Below are 13,075 nucleotides of genomic sequence, written 5' to 3' on the forward strand. Positions count from 1 at the left end.
GAACAAGAACGTATGGATGAATACAAGATAAAGAAACGAAATATACCAATTAAAAAAGAAATACCTGTTTTAGTACCGATCCACCTCGAATGGACACGAAAGGCTAAGAATGTTCCTAATTAGTAATTGATTATGTAATATACTAATTACTTCGCCTTTCTTTAGTTGTATTTTTAGACACTGTACCCTTTTTGGGGAGCACTTTCTACTTTTCGGTACATAGAACCCTGCAGAGTCACTCGATTAGAGAGTAATCGGTTATGTGTCAGTTTCCTCCCAAAAATCTTCTAGATCAAAAAAGAATGTCTTCCAAACAACTTTGAGCACCTTACCCAGACACACCCAGACACACCCAGGCACAGCAGCAACCATGTTCCAGCAAGTTCCAACACTTCTCAATCCCTGGCATGTTCTAATTGGGGCAGTCTTTTTAGCATTTAGTTGAAATCCATCCAAACGGTTCAGCTTACATTCACTCCTGCACACACCCTCCACATCAGACAAATTTTCATTTCTTACTAGCCATCACCCATAATGGCGTTTGGAATCCCCCTCTTGGTGCTTTGTAGCGCTATAAACGTCTTCTCCGGCGGAAAACTAGGCTATTATTTAATTATACTTGCTGCATTTTTAGCTATCAAATCGCAAGAGGCTTCCAAAACCAAGAACTCGAGATTAGATGCCCCACAGTCTTCTGTTAACTCCAAGGATGTCCTGAACAGTAAGGAGTCTCCTATTTATGCCGTGGACTTCACGTCAACTACATTCACTCCTACCGAGTCTACCACCATTCCAAAGGCCGTGCCTCTCAGATCAAGAGCAAAGCGTTCTCCAAAAGTCATTAAGGCAGCCAAGCCCATCCCAAATAACCTTGCCGAGGCTTCGTTGACCAAATCGTCGGTGAACTTGCTTCAGTCGCAGGTTTACATCTTCTACACCACTTTGACGGGTTCTTCTCAAAGAGTGGCCCAAGCATTGCACACAAAATTGACCAACCTCGATGGTTTAGCCAACCCCCCAAAGATGTTGAGTCTTGACGACGATGTCGATGATCTCGAAGAGTTCTTCTTGAAAACCCCAAAGAATGGCGACACCAAGAGCATTTACTTGTTGGTGCTCCCATCGTACGAAACGGATTCCCCCATCGATTACTTCTTGGAGCACTTATCAGAAACCTACAACGATTTCAGAGTCGACAAGTATCCTTTGAGATCGCTTTTGGGCTTTGCCGTGTTAGGGCTTGGTGACTCTGAGTCTTGGAACGGAGAAAAGTTCTGTTACCAAGCCAAACTTGCTGACAGATGGTTAGGCAAGCTTGGGGGAAGAAGATTGTTTCCTTTAGGTGAAGTTTGCATGAAGTTCGAAGGAGAACCAAAGGCTCAAGATTGGATTCAGTCTTTCGCCACATTGTTGGCAGATGACGAGCCATTCTACTTGGATAACGATGACGATATCGACGACAGTGACAGAGAAGACGAAGAAGTAGACGATGCCGATACCCTTGTTGATGTGGAAGACATGGGTAACATTATCAGAAAGTCAGGCACAACCTCCATTGGAATGTCCGAGGCCAAGAAGATGGTGGCCAAGGACTCTCCTACTTACAAATCGTTAACGAAACAAGGCTACACCATTGTGGGTTCCCACTCCGGTGTCAAGATTTGCAGATGGACTAAGAGTGCGTTGAGAGGAAGAGGTTCTTGTTACAAGTTTGCATTCTACGGAATCAAGTCTCATTTGTGTATGGAAACTACGCCCTCGTTGGCCTGTTCCAATAAGTGTGTTTTCTGTTGGAGACACGGTACCAACCCAGTCGCCAAGCTGAACTGGAGATGGGAATTAGACCCTCCAGAAAAGGTTTTTGAAGGAGCTCTTGCAGGTCATTACCAGAAAATCAAGCAAATGAGGGGTGTTCCAGGTATTCAGAACGACAGATTCCAAGAAGCTTTCCAAGTCAAGCACTGTGCCCTTTCGCTAGTTGGTGAGCCTATCTTTTATCCTCACATCAACGAGTTTGTGGACTTGTTACACAAGCAACACATCTCTTCATTCTTGGTCTGTAACGCCCAGCACCCTGACAATTTGGCCAAGTTGGCCAAGGTCACCCAGTTGTACGTCAGTATTGATGCTCCTACCAGAACAGATTTGAAGAAAGTCGATCGTCCTTTGAACAGTGATTTCTGGGAGAGATTGATGGCCTGTTTGGACATCTTGAGAACAACTCAGAGCCACCAACGTACAGTGTTCAGATTGACATTAGTCAAGGGATTCAACATGAATGATATTGCTAGTTATGCTGATATGGTCATCCAAGCTCAGCCCTCCCAAATCGAAGTGAAGGGAGCAACCTTCTGCGGTTCTTCCAATGGCAATGGCAACCCATTGACCATGCAAAACATCCCATTCTATGAGGAATGTAAACTGTTTGTTGTTTCACTTGTCGAAGAATTGAACTCAAGGGGCCATTCTTATGAGGTTGCTGCCGAACATGCCCATTCTTGTTGTATTTTGATTGCTCACACCAAGTTCAAGATCAACGGAAAGTGGCACACTCACATTGACTACCCTAAATTCTTCCAATTATTGGAAAGTGGAGAAGAATTCAATGATTTGGATTACGTCAAAGAAACTCCCGAATGGGCAGTGTGGGGCTCGGAGGAGGCCGGATTCAACCCTGATGATACCAGGTACGATAGAAAGGCCGAAAAGTTGAGGAAAAAGTTGGAAAGGGAAGATTTGAGTAGGAAGATCCAGGCATCCAAATAGGGGAATTGAATTGCTTCATTTGAAGCGATGTCCACGCTTGATAATGATTCAATTAGCAGTCTTTGCTCATTTACTCGTTAGAGTTATTTAGGTACATTATATACGGGTTTGTATTATACGTTTCGAGAATAGATCGTATGGTAGTTCTGTCCAAAATTTGCACCCAAAGTGAGACAGCAATTACTTTCAATGAGAACATCCCAGTAAATTTATCTTGGTCAATTCTGTGTGGGGTAATCCAAGTATCGTTCTCTGACGCCTGTCTCTATTCTACAGACCTAGCCGTTAGAGAGACTCCGTGCAGAGTAAAAATGTGATCCTTTCATTTAAAAAACGGAAGGGTGCAGCCAACACGTTATCTGTTCGAAAACAATATTCTTACACAGCTGGCTATTATGCCTCAAGTAGTATCAGCCTATGGGCCACAGCAGATACACAAGAGCCAAGTTGCAAATGGTGGCTCATATATCCTCTCCAGCATTAGGTCACGTGCAACCCGTTACATCATGTAGATATCGCGTCGGTGTCAACATCTACACGGCAATGTCTTCCTCCAACGACGCTGAGTTCAATGTCAGCTCTCCCTTGAAAGCTAAGCCTGTCGCTGAGGTTTCTGGCATAGACCGAGTCCAAGAATCCCCGGTAAAAACCGCATCCAATGCCTCCAAATCACCCAAATTGTCCCCAGCAGTTACTCCATCTCCTACTGTCCGTCTGGTGAAGAGCGCCAACATTGCATTTATACATCCTGATCTTGGGATAGGTGGCGCAGAGCGTCTTGTGGTGGACGCTGCTGTCGGCTTGCAAGAGCTCAACAACAAGATCACCATCTTCACTTCTCACTGTGATAGAAGCCACTGCTTCGAAGAGGTGTCAAGCAATCTTTTGCAAGTAAAAGTATACGGGGATTTCCTTCCAACCACATTTTTCAACAAGTTCTATATTCTCTTTGCCATACTAAGACAGTTATATTTGACTATCAAGTTGATCGTCAGTGGAGAACTTAGCACCTTTGACTATGTTATCATCGACCAATTGTCATTCTGCGTGCCTTTGATCAACCTTTTCAGCAAACACGACTGCAAAATTTTGTTCTATTGCCATTTCCCAGATCAGCTTTTGTCGGTAAGAAAGGGGTGGATCAAGAAGCTCTACAGATTACCGTTTGACTTGATTGAAGAATGGACAACGGGGTTGAGTGATAAGATCGTGGTCAATTCCAACTTCACAAAGAGCATCTTCCACAAGACGTTCAATAGGTTATCTGTGGAGCCTGGTGTGATTTATCCATGTGTCGATATTACTTCTACAATTGACACCGAGAGTGATGCCCAAGTCGATGGGTTCTTTACCAAATCTCCGTTCTTTTTGAGTCTCAACCGTTTTGAGAGGAAGAAGAACGTTGAGCTTGCAGTCAAAGCATTGGCCAAGTTCAGAAAAATCCACTACAGCGGGACCAAGCCCATTTTGGTGATTGCTGGAGGATACGCCAATAACCACAGGGAAAACCAAGAATATTTATCGGAACTAGAGTCATTGTGCAGCTCGTTGGAATTGAATCATTACGTTCTGCGTGGTGGCTTGAAGTTCCCATTGCCCCCATCCACCGATGTTTGCTTCTTACCATCAATTTCAACAAACTTGAAGGCTTCGTTGATCAAGAAGGCGAAATTGTTGTTGTACACACCATCTTTTGAACATTTTGGTATTGTTCCTGTGGAAAGTATGTTGTATAAGACTCCCGTGTTGGCAGTAAATAACGGTGGTCCGTTGGAGTCTATTGTCAACTTTGAAAAGAGTAACCTTGAAGAGGCCACTGGGTACACGGAAGAGCCTAACCATGATGATTGGGCCAAGATAATGGCCAAACACATGGACTTGGCCCCTGAAGTCACCCAAAAACTTGGTGAGAATGGGCACAGACGAGTATTAAAACTATTCTCGAGAGAAGAAATGAGTTTGGCATTTATAAAGAATTTACAAGAAGCGAAGGCTACCAGTGCTAATTCGGTCGTTTTTGGGTTCTTGAAATTTTGGAGACTTGAGATCTCTATGGTCATCGTTTCATTACTTATATACATGTATGCTTGAGTTTTGGACAATAGAAACTATTATGGACTGCTGTTTCCTGATAAGAATGCAAATTTCATGGCCCATTCTTGCCAACGTTTATACAGTCCATGAATGAACTGACCTCCAGATTAGAGTTCCTAATCTGATAGACCAATAGAATGAACAGTATGATAGAAGACTCACAACCTTTGTAGTTCTTGTCACTTTTTAAACGGGCAGCAGTACGCTAGTTTGCGAGAAAGCAAATTGCCTAAACCTTCATCCTGAATGCATCCTTTACTGCTTTCCACAACCCCAACTCATTATCGGCTCTCTGGACGGCAACACGCCCATGACCAGCCCCTCCACCGCTCAGATTATCACCCCAGATATTGAGGAAGCCCCCACCTCCCCGTTCGATTTTAGCCGTGCCCTTTCTATTCTTTTTCTCAAACCAGTCGTCCATGGTAGAAGGGAACTTTTCGATCATACGATCAAATGCTTTCTCTATTTCTAGTTGTGTTACCAACTTGAATTTGTGTATGCTCGAGGAAGGGCATTGTAGGTTGTAGGTTCGTATCGAGTTATTCAATAACTTTACTCTTTCTTCAATGTACCCAATGTCCGATTGAGTGAGGTTGGAGGGGTTAGCCTTCAATTGTTTTATCGTCGTGCTGTAGATATCCAGTAGTGAGGATTTGCCACTGGAGTGAATACGGTCGCTCAAGTGTGATCGGTTGACCAACCATTTGAACCATATATCTTCCAAATCATCTTTGAGTCTTTTGATCGACCCGTCGATACTCTGTTGGGTCTCTATCCACGGTGGCAATACTTCCTGTTTGTTTAATATCTGATTCATGAAGTAGTTGGTGTCTCTGGAATTCTTTAGATGTTCTCTGTCCAAAGGCTTTCCCCGTACATGCTTCATTTCTGGGGCATTGAAAAGTCCTGTGGCTTGGTCCAATGAAGCGTTGATTTTGCTACTTGCGAGACTGCCCACGATATCAATAGCCGAGCTCGGTGAGTTACTGAGGAGCATGGATGGTCCTAGAAGTCGTTCTTTGTACATTTCTCGGAACTGTTCGGCTTCAGACTTCTCTTGATTTGCCTTCACCTTGTAATCGAGACTGTTCTCTCTGGCGTTCAAAATCTTCTCTTTGAAGGGTGTGGGGGGAGTGAAGATCCGGTCTCCACGTTTGGGAGGAGGCTTCAGGTCAAGAATCATCCGAAGATTTGCATCATGTATCGACTCAGTACCTTTCCAAGGCTGTGCCAGGGATATGTCCTTTGCATGCTTATTTCTGGCCAACAAGGGCTCACTTTTGATATAGTGCTGGGCTGCTTGAATCCTTTCATCGTGGGACGAGTTATAGATCTTCTGTAGTTGGGGGTTGGACAGCACTAGCGATGGGGTACCACCATGTTGAGGCTTTGATATCTTCTGAAGCTGAGGGTCTGATTTGGCTACCGATGGGATGCCTGTTTGCGATGTGAGCTTCTCGTCCAAGATTTGTTGGAACCGTTCTGCAATTGCAGAGGAGGTTGAATTGGAACGCATAAAGTTATGAATGACGGGTCTGGAACATCTCATTTTTCATTTCTGCGAATTTAGAGAGACCGGGATTCGCTGGTGACTCAAGAGACCTGGATCCAGATGGTGGCGGCGACCGGTTACGGGTGTAGATGGCAAAAATGGGATTGCCATATCGCGAATGCTCGATTACATAAGTGATTACTAATTAAGTATACCCATAGGTTCAAAGAATGCATTGTAGTGAGCTATATAAGGACGGGGTAAAACAAGAGTCCGGGAGGACAGATAAAAAGAAGTGAAGAAATGCTATGTATGAGTCGTTTTGACCCATAGGAAGTGTATGTAAAGGGTCCAACTGCACTGTGCTCTAACATGAGCCTATGTAGAGGCGTGCCAGCGCAGGGACCATCTTGTGGTCGAACTAGAGTGCGAGGAAGATCAACACACCCGAGCCCAACACAATGGCCATCAACAACAAGAGCTTGAGCGCAAAACAGAACACGTCCTCGCGCTTACCGCCTGCGGTCAAGATCAACTGCTTCTCGATATCGATATCGTCCTTGAGCTTGATCTTGCCGTGCTTGCACCCGTTCCACGAGGGAAATCCGTTGAACTGGCTGGCGTAGGGGTTCAGGTCTTGCTTGATGATGTTGTCCAAATTAGACGAGTCGACGGAGCTGATGGAGCTGGCGTGGTTTCTGGTGCCATGGGGCTTTGGGGGAAGCGACAACTCATTGACTGACGAGGCTGACCTGGCCCTGCTTGATTTGGTCTGAGGAGGTCCGTGAGCCGTCACTGACGAGACTCTTCTGGGGAGCTGAGGGGGAGCCACGGGATCAGACATGCTGGCGAGAACAACTAAGTGTGTTGTAGTAACTGGGTGGTGCTAGAAGCGATTGTGGGGTTGGGAAGTTTGTGTAGGTACCTGTGTGGGTTCTCTGGCTAACGAGTATCAGGGAATTCACGGAGGTGGTACTCTAAAGTAACAGGAATGTCGAGTGTCAGAAGGCTACACATGGCGACACTTGACTATATATAGAAAGGGTTTGGCGAGGCGGTCCCCGCCATGCAACAAATGCGGATGGTTGCAGAGGCTCGTGGTACGGCAACGGCTGTGCGGGAGTCGCAGGGGCGCTCCCGCGAGGCTCTCGCGAGGCTCCTGTGGAGGCGTTGAAGAGGTTCGGGGCTGGGGGGAACAGGCTGGTAGAACCAGAAGATATATCTCACTTCTCTGAAGCTGTAAGTAGCAGGATGGGGATGCTAGTGTCCAGTGGCCTGGCCTGATCTGATCAGGTCTGGGTGGGGAGTGGCAGCGTGACCATCTGTGATGTCATGATAGGCCCCACCCAGGGGGGAGAGTTGCGAGCGCGCAACGATCCATCGCGGTACGGTAGCGGGACCACCACGGGAGGGTCAGGAACGCTGCCACTAAGGTATGGCAATGACAGGGAGGCTGAGGATATGCTCCGTAGGGAAATTATCCCGTCAAGACTTCCTGTTGTGAGCATGGCGCTGGATAAGGAAGTGCAGTAAGATTGGCACGGAGGAGGTGTGGATGGTCCACCTCAACTCCTCTATTCGTACTGTCCATCCGCCTCCTCCAAGCATTTCGCTGGCGCTATTCTTAGAATTTCCAGACGTGTGTTTCAGGAATATCACCTCAACGTTCGGTGATGTGCAGTAACGCCAAAGTCCCAAAGTGAATTACTGATGTGGCCGTTGGTGGGGCTGCGGAAGGGCCTGAAACGGACCAGCACCAACAGATCATCACTGCTATCCAGTAGACGGCGCCAGCGGGCGCGGACCTCGCTGGTCTCGAGGCAGGCTGCCACTTCGAGGCCAGGCACACAAATAGAGATTTCACTGGCAGTAGAAGCACGCAAGAAGTGCATCGTACGAATTCTGACAGGGTGCAGCAGGAAATAGAGAGCACACGCTGAATTACTCAAATTGCTTGACTTCTACGTGCTTGGAAGGAATTTCACACACCATACCGCTCAAATGGCATGGCTTGCAACTACTTTGAAGCTCGAATAGCTTGACTTTCTTCGTACTTTGAAATTACTAGTCTGTCACACATCGCTTGAAATCATCCCCAAACACTTTGTCTCTTGCTGGGTCGCATATCAACCGCAACATCTGCTCTTCCAGCCCCGCCTTCAGTTGCAGCCACCGTGCCTGCAGCCACCGTGCTTCTATCTGCGGATCACAATAATAGACGAAACGAAGGATCCTCCTGCACAGAACTCGGCTTCTACTCTTTCTCTACCAATATGCCACCACCAAAGATTCTCGAAGACTCCACACGCTTTGCCTGGTCAGCTGCTACGCAGACTGGTCTGGCGTGGCATCATACTCGTACATTTACTCTCAATACTTCTTTATGTCTCCCCTCTGTCTCTCTGTGTCTCCCCTCTGTCTCCACTCTGTCTCCTCGCTTCGGCTGATGGATCGCGTCCTGCAGACAGGGGGGCCACGCAAGCATTGGACGAAAACTCTCCCATAACTCTACACAACCTCCCCAAGCACAAACACTCATCATGTGGTTATTTGAATGGTGTAAGTACTGCTAGAGGGAACTTTCCCCTGAAGCTGGTCAGATAGAATACTCAGTCACGACTGATGCCCCACTCCACACGAGTGCTCTCCATCGACGCATCCGTCTCCTGATCCTCGATTACCAGCCTGATCCTGACCACGCCTCCTTCAATCGAATTTCCATACTAACCTCCAGTCCAAGACGTCTTGTCCACTTTAGGATTATGGAATAAGCATGCCAAGTTGTTGTTCCTCGGTTTGGACAATGCTGGTAAGACCACCCTTTTGCACATGTTGAAGAACGACAGGTTGGCCACCTTACAACCAACCTTGCACCCTACCTCGGAAGAATTGTCCATTGGAACCGTCAAGTTCACCACCTTCGACTTGGGTGGCCATCAACAGGCCCGTCGTTTGTGGAAGGACTACTTCCCTGAAGTCAACGGAATTGTGTTCTTGGTCGACTCAGCTGACCCCGAACGTTTCGCGGAATCCAAGGCCGAATTGGAGTCTCTCTTCAAGATCGAAGAGTTGAGCAAGGTCCCCTTCTTGATCTTGGGTAACAAGATCGACGCTCCATCTGCCGTTGGTGAGATGGAGTTGAAGTCCGCTTTGGGCTTGTACAACACCACCGGTAAGGATACCGGTAAGTTGGCTGAAGGTAACAGACCTATTGAAGTCTTCATGGTCTCTGTTGTCATGAGATCCGGTTACGGAGAGGGTTTCAAGTGGTTGTCCCAATACATTTAGATGGACACCTCTCACTTCCACAGAGTCTTGCCGCCGTATTGAATACGACGTGCTGTTAATAGTGGGCTCCGGCTCTATAATGTATACTTATTATCAGCAGTGTAGTTCTACTAGGTGATTGTGGCACGTGACACAAAGTCACGCGATCCTTCCGCCACTCACATAAGTCATCGCTAAATTTTTTATATTACCACCATCATGAGTGAACATACCAACAAGGGAGCTCTCCACCCGGAGCAGAAGAAATGGAAGGCCCCAAAGGGACCTAAGCCTATCCAGCACAAAAATAAAAACTTGATTGGTTTGGGTAGAACCATCGCCAACCAAAGAAGATTAGAGAACCAAGTCCAATACTTGCCAGATGGTGATTTGAGATTTACTACCGATAAGAAGGAAGCAGACTGGGTTAAGATGCAATCCAAGACCCAGGAAAACTCTCTTGATGAGTTCTTGAGCACTGCACAACTTGCTGACACCGATTTCACTGCTGAGCGTGGACAACAAGTGAAGATCATCAAGATCGGAAACACTTCCATTGTCAACCAAACCGGATTGTTAAGTACCGAAGAAATGATGGCCATGAAGCAAAAGCATCACTTGTTCGAAAACAAGTTAACTATTCCTAAAAGACCAAAATGGACAAAGGACCAGTCCAAATTACAAATTGACAGACAAGAAAACTTGGCATTTTTGGAATGGAGAAGAGAATTAGCAGCATTAACAGAAGTCAACGACTTGTTGTTGACTCCTTTCGAAAGAAACTTGGAAGTTTGGAAGCAATTATGGAGAGTCGTCGAAAGAAGTGACTTGGTTGTTCAAATTGTGGATGCTAGAAACCCATTGTTTTTCAGATCGATTGACTTGGAAAAGTACGTGAATCAGTTGAGTGACCCAGAAAACAACAAGACCAAGAAGAATTTGTTGTTAGTTAACAAAGCTGATTTGTTGACCAGAAACCAACGTATCAAGTGGGCTGAATACTTCAACTTGAAGAAGATCGATTACGTTTTCTTCTCTGCCGCCAAGGCCAATGAGTTGTTGGAGAAGGAAAAGGAAGAGTTGGAAAATGCACAGAACGATATCATTAGTAGCACTGCCACCGAGTCCAAGGTGGAAGAGGAGGAAGAAGGTGAAGAAGAAGGCGATATTAATGATGACATCAGAATCTTAAAGATTGAAGAGTTAGAAGAACTCTTTATGAAGACAGCTCCTAAATTGGAAGAAGATCCTGACTTCCCCGACAGAAAATTGAACATCGGTTTGGTGGGTTACCCTAATGTTGGTAAGTCCTCTACCATTAACGCATTAGTTGGATCTAAGAAGGTGTCTGTGTCTTCAACTCCAGGTAAAACCAAGCATTTCCAAACCATTCATTTGTCACAAGATGTCTTATTGTGCGATTGTCCTGGTTTAGTCTTCCCTAACTTCGCCTACACTAACGGTGAATTGGTGTGTGACGGTGTCTTGCCAATTGATCAATTAAGAGAGCATATCCCTCCAGTATCTTTGGTGTGTCAAAGAATTCCGAAATTTTACTTGGAAGCCATTTACGGTATTCACATCCCTATACAAAGAGTTGAAGACGGTGGTAACGGTATCTACCCAACTGCTCGTGAATTATTGAATGCTTATGCTAGAGCAAGGGGTTACATGACTCAAGGTTTTGGTTCTGCTGATGAGCCAAGAGCTTCCAGATATATTTTGAAAGATTATGTCAATGGTAAGTTGTTGTATATCGTTCCACCTCCAAAAGCTAAAGGAAATGATGAGTGGGACTTGCCAAGTTTAGATGAATGCAGAGCTTTCAACAAGGAACTTTACGGTTTAAAGAACTTACCTGAGTCTAGAAGGCAACAAATCGAGACCGCTATCCACAACAAGAACTTGAAGGTAGATGATTTCGATTTATCCAACGACCTTTCTAAGTTGAATTTCTCTATGCATATTGGTGACGATTCTGATGAGGGTAAGGCCAAGACTTTGTTCTACGGTGGTAGACAAGCAGCCTTAGAAAGTGCTGGTGATGATTTGGATCGTGAGTTTTTCAAGATGAATGGAGTGACAGGCAAGCTCAACACTCCCTTCCACAAGAAGGACGGCGAATCAAAGAGTGGAAAAAAGCATAACAAGAAGAACAAGAAGCAGGAGAAGAAGGTGAGAGTAGTGGGCTATTAATGATTATTACTAATGATTAATGTATATTACGGTCGCAATGCGGTCAGTGAGACCATATTTAGTGTTGAATACATAGGGCTTATAGACCGTTGTAATATGGGTATGGATGAACAGTGTAGATTGACGTAGTTCCAAAGTCAGCACTTGTGGAATCCACTCCTATGGATTACTCGAGACGAAGACTAGTTAGTATCCAGAGTGCTCTAGTAATTTTTTTTGCCTTGCATCACCAAAAGCCATCGTACGTACTGTTGCGTCATCCACAAGCCAACAATAAACTACTCGAGTACTTCTACATCAGAAATTATTCAGAAATTATTTATTAGTACATATACAGCACGTTTAGTAGATTCTGAAAGATGGACCCATGGTGGACTTGATGACCAAGGAACCGACGTTTTGCCAGTTCTTCTTCAACAAGGAAACCAAGAAGTTGGAAGCCATCATGATTTGGTTAACCAAAACATCTTGTTCCATCTCAACGTGACCAACGGCAACAGCCAAACACAAGACCTTCTTCAATTGGAACTTGATGGTAGACTTAACATCTTGAACCTTGGAGTACAAGTCATCGTTGTGGGAGACTGGGGTTGGGAACTTACCGGCCTTGGACAAAGTTGGACCTAACAATCTTGGGATTTGCTTGATCAAGACTTCGGAAGCGATGAAAGCGTTGTACTTCTTGGCCAACTTCTTGATCAACTTCTTGTTCTTGTTCAACTTCTTCAAGTCATCGACGGACATGGCATCAACACCAACAGACTTAGCTCTGTCAACATCGAAAGCATCACCAAAAATACAGATGGTCATGTTTGGTCTTGGGACTTGAGGCAACTTCAAGGTACCAGAGAAACGCTTGTCTCTTTGAGGGTCGTAGTTCTTCAAACCGACTTGCAATTCGACGGTTTCCAAGAAGTTTCTCTTCTTGGTCTCGGTGGAGAATTCCAACAACTTTTGGACATTCTCACGAACGTGGGAACTAGTGATCTTAGACATCTTGACTATTGATGGTCTCCCAAATTAACTTGGTAAATTACTGATTCGACGAGGATGGTGAAATTATTTCGGGGAATTTCATGCCCTTTATACTACCTTCTCAGTGAAAATTTTGTGCGCAGAGATTTTCATCACGTGATATTCGTTTTCTCATTAGGGCTTGAGCCCGCGACAGCTAGCTTGTCGCACTCCAGTGCGACATTGCTGCAACAACGACATCAGAAACACGTCTCCACTGATAACAGACTATCGGACGTGTGG

At 45.5% G+C, this 13,075-nt stretch overlaps 7 protein-coding genes across 7 annotated transcripts; 4 read left to right on the forward strand and 3 right to left on the reverse strand.

The window, feature by feature from the left end:
• Positions 1-305: 305 nt before the first annotated feature.
• Positions 306-2,945, forward strand: CANTADRAFT_24666 (putative tRNA 4-demethylwyosine synthase). The gene has a single exon (XM_020207179.1). The coding sequence runs from the start codon at positions 535-537 to the stop codon at positions 2,764-2,766; it is 2,232 nt and encodes a 743-aa protein (XP_020067057.1). The 5' UTR covers positions 306-534; the 3' UTR covers positions 2,767-2,945.
• A 330-nt stretch (positions 2,946-3,275) lies between these two features.
• ALG2 (GDP-Man:Man(1)GlcNAc(2)-PP-dolichol alpha-1,3-mannosyltransferase) lies at positions 3,276-5,189 on the forward strand. Its single transcript, XM_020207180.1, has one exon. The coding sequence runs from the start codon at positions 3,310-3,312 to the stop codon at positions 4,855-4,857; it is 1,548 nt and encodes a 515-aa protein (XP_020067058.1). The 5' UTR covers positions 3,276-3,309; the 3' UTR covers positions 4,858-5,189.
• CANTADRAFT_24668 (uncharacterized protein) lies at positions 4,706-6,487 on the reverse strand. Its single transcript, XM_020207181.1, has one exon. The coding sequence runs from the start codon at positions 6,410-6,412 to the stop codon at positions 5,090-5,092; it is 1,323 nt and encodes a 440-aa protein (XP_020067059.1). The 5' UTR covers positions 6,413-6,487; the 3' UTR covers positions 4,706-5,089.
• A 289-nt stretch (positions 6,488-6,776) lies between these two features.
• CANTADRAFT_19541 (uncharacterized protein) lies at positions 6,777-7,199 on the reverse strand (the record flags this gene model as incomplete). The annotated part of the gene is made up of 1 exon (XM_020206459.1): positions 6,777-7,199. The coding sequence occupies one exon, from the start codon at positions 7,197-7,199 to the stop codon at positions 6,777-6,779; it is 423 nt and encodes a 140-aa protein (XP_020067060.1).
• A 1,696-nt stretch (positions 7,200-8,895) lies between these two features.
• SAR1 (Arf family GTPase) lies at positions 8,896-9,643 on the forward strand (the record flags this gene model as incomplete). Its single annotated transcript, XM_020209207.1, has 2 exons — positions 8,896-8,914; positions 9,090-9,643. 2 exons carry the CDS (start codon positions 8,896-8,898, stop codon positions 9,641-9,643), a joined length of 573 nt encoding a protein of 190 aa, XP_020067061.1.
• Positions 9,644-9,737: 94 nt separating this feature from the next.
• CANTADRAFT_24671 (putative GTPase) lies at positions 9,738-11,937 on the forward strand. The gene has a single exon (XM_020207182.1). It carries the CDS (start codon positions 9,842-9,844, stop codon positions 11,816-11,818), a length of 1,977 nt encoding a protein of 658 aa, XP_020067062.1. The 5' UTR covers positions 9,738-9,841; the 3' UTR covers positions 11,819-11,937.
• Positions 11,938-12,112: 175 nt separating this feature from the next.
• On the reverse strand, positions 12,113-12,956 carry RPL10A (60S ribosomal protein uL1). Its single transcript, XM_020206242.1, has one exon. It carries the CDS (start codon positions 12,812-12,814, stop codon positions 12,161-12,163), a length of 654 nt encoding a protein of 217 aa, XP_020067063.1. The 5' UTR covers positions 12,815-12,956; the 3' UTR covers positions 12,113-12,160.
• Positions 12,957-13,075: the final 119 nt, after the last annotated feature.

The sequence above is a fragment of the Suhomyces tanzawaensis genome (genome assembly GCF_001661415.1).
Source record: "Suhomyces tanzawaensis NRRL Y-17324 unplaced genomic scaffold CANTAscaffold_1, whole genome shotgun sequence".
NCBI classification, from domain to species: Eukaryota; Fungi; Ascomycota; class Pichiomycetes; order Serinales; family Debaryomycetaceae; genus Suhomyces; species Suhomyces tanzawaensis.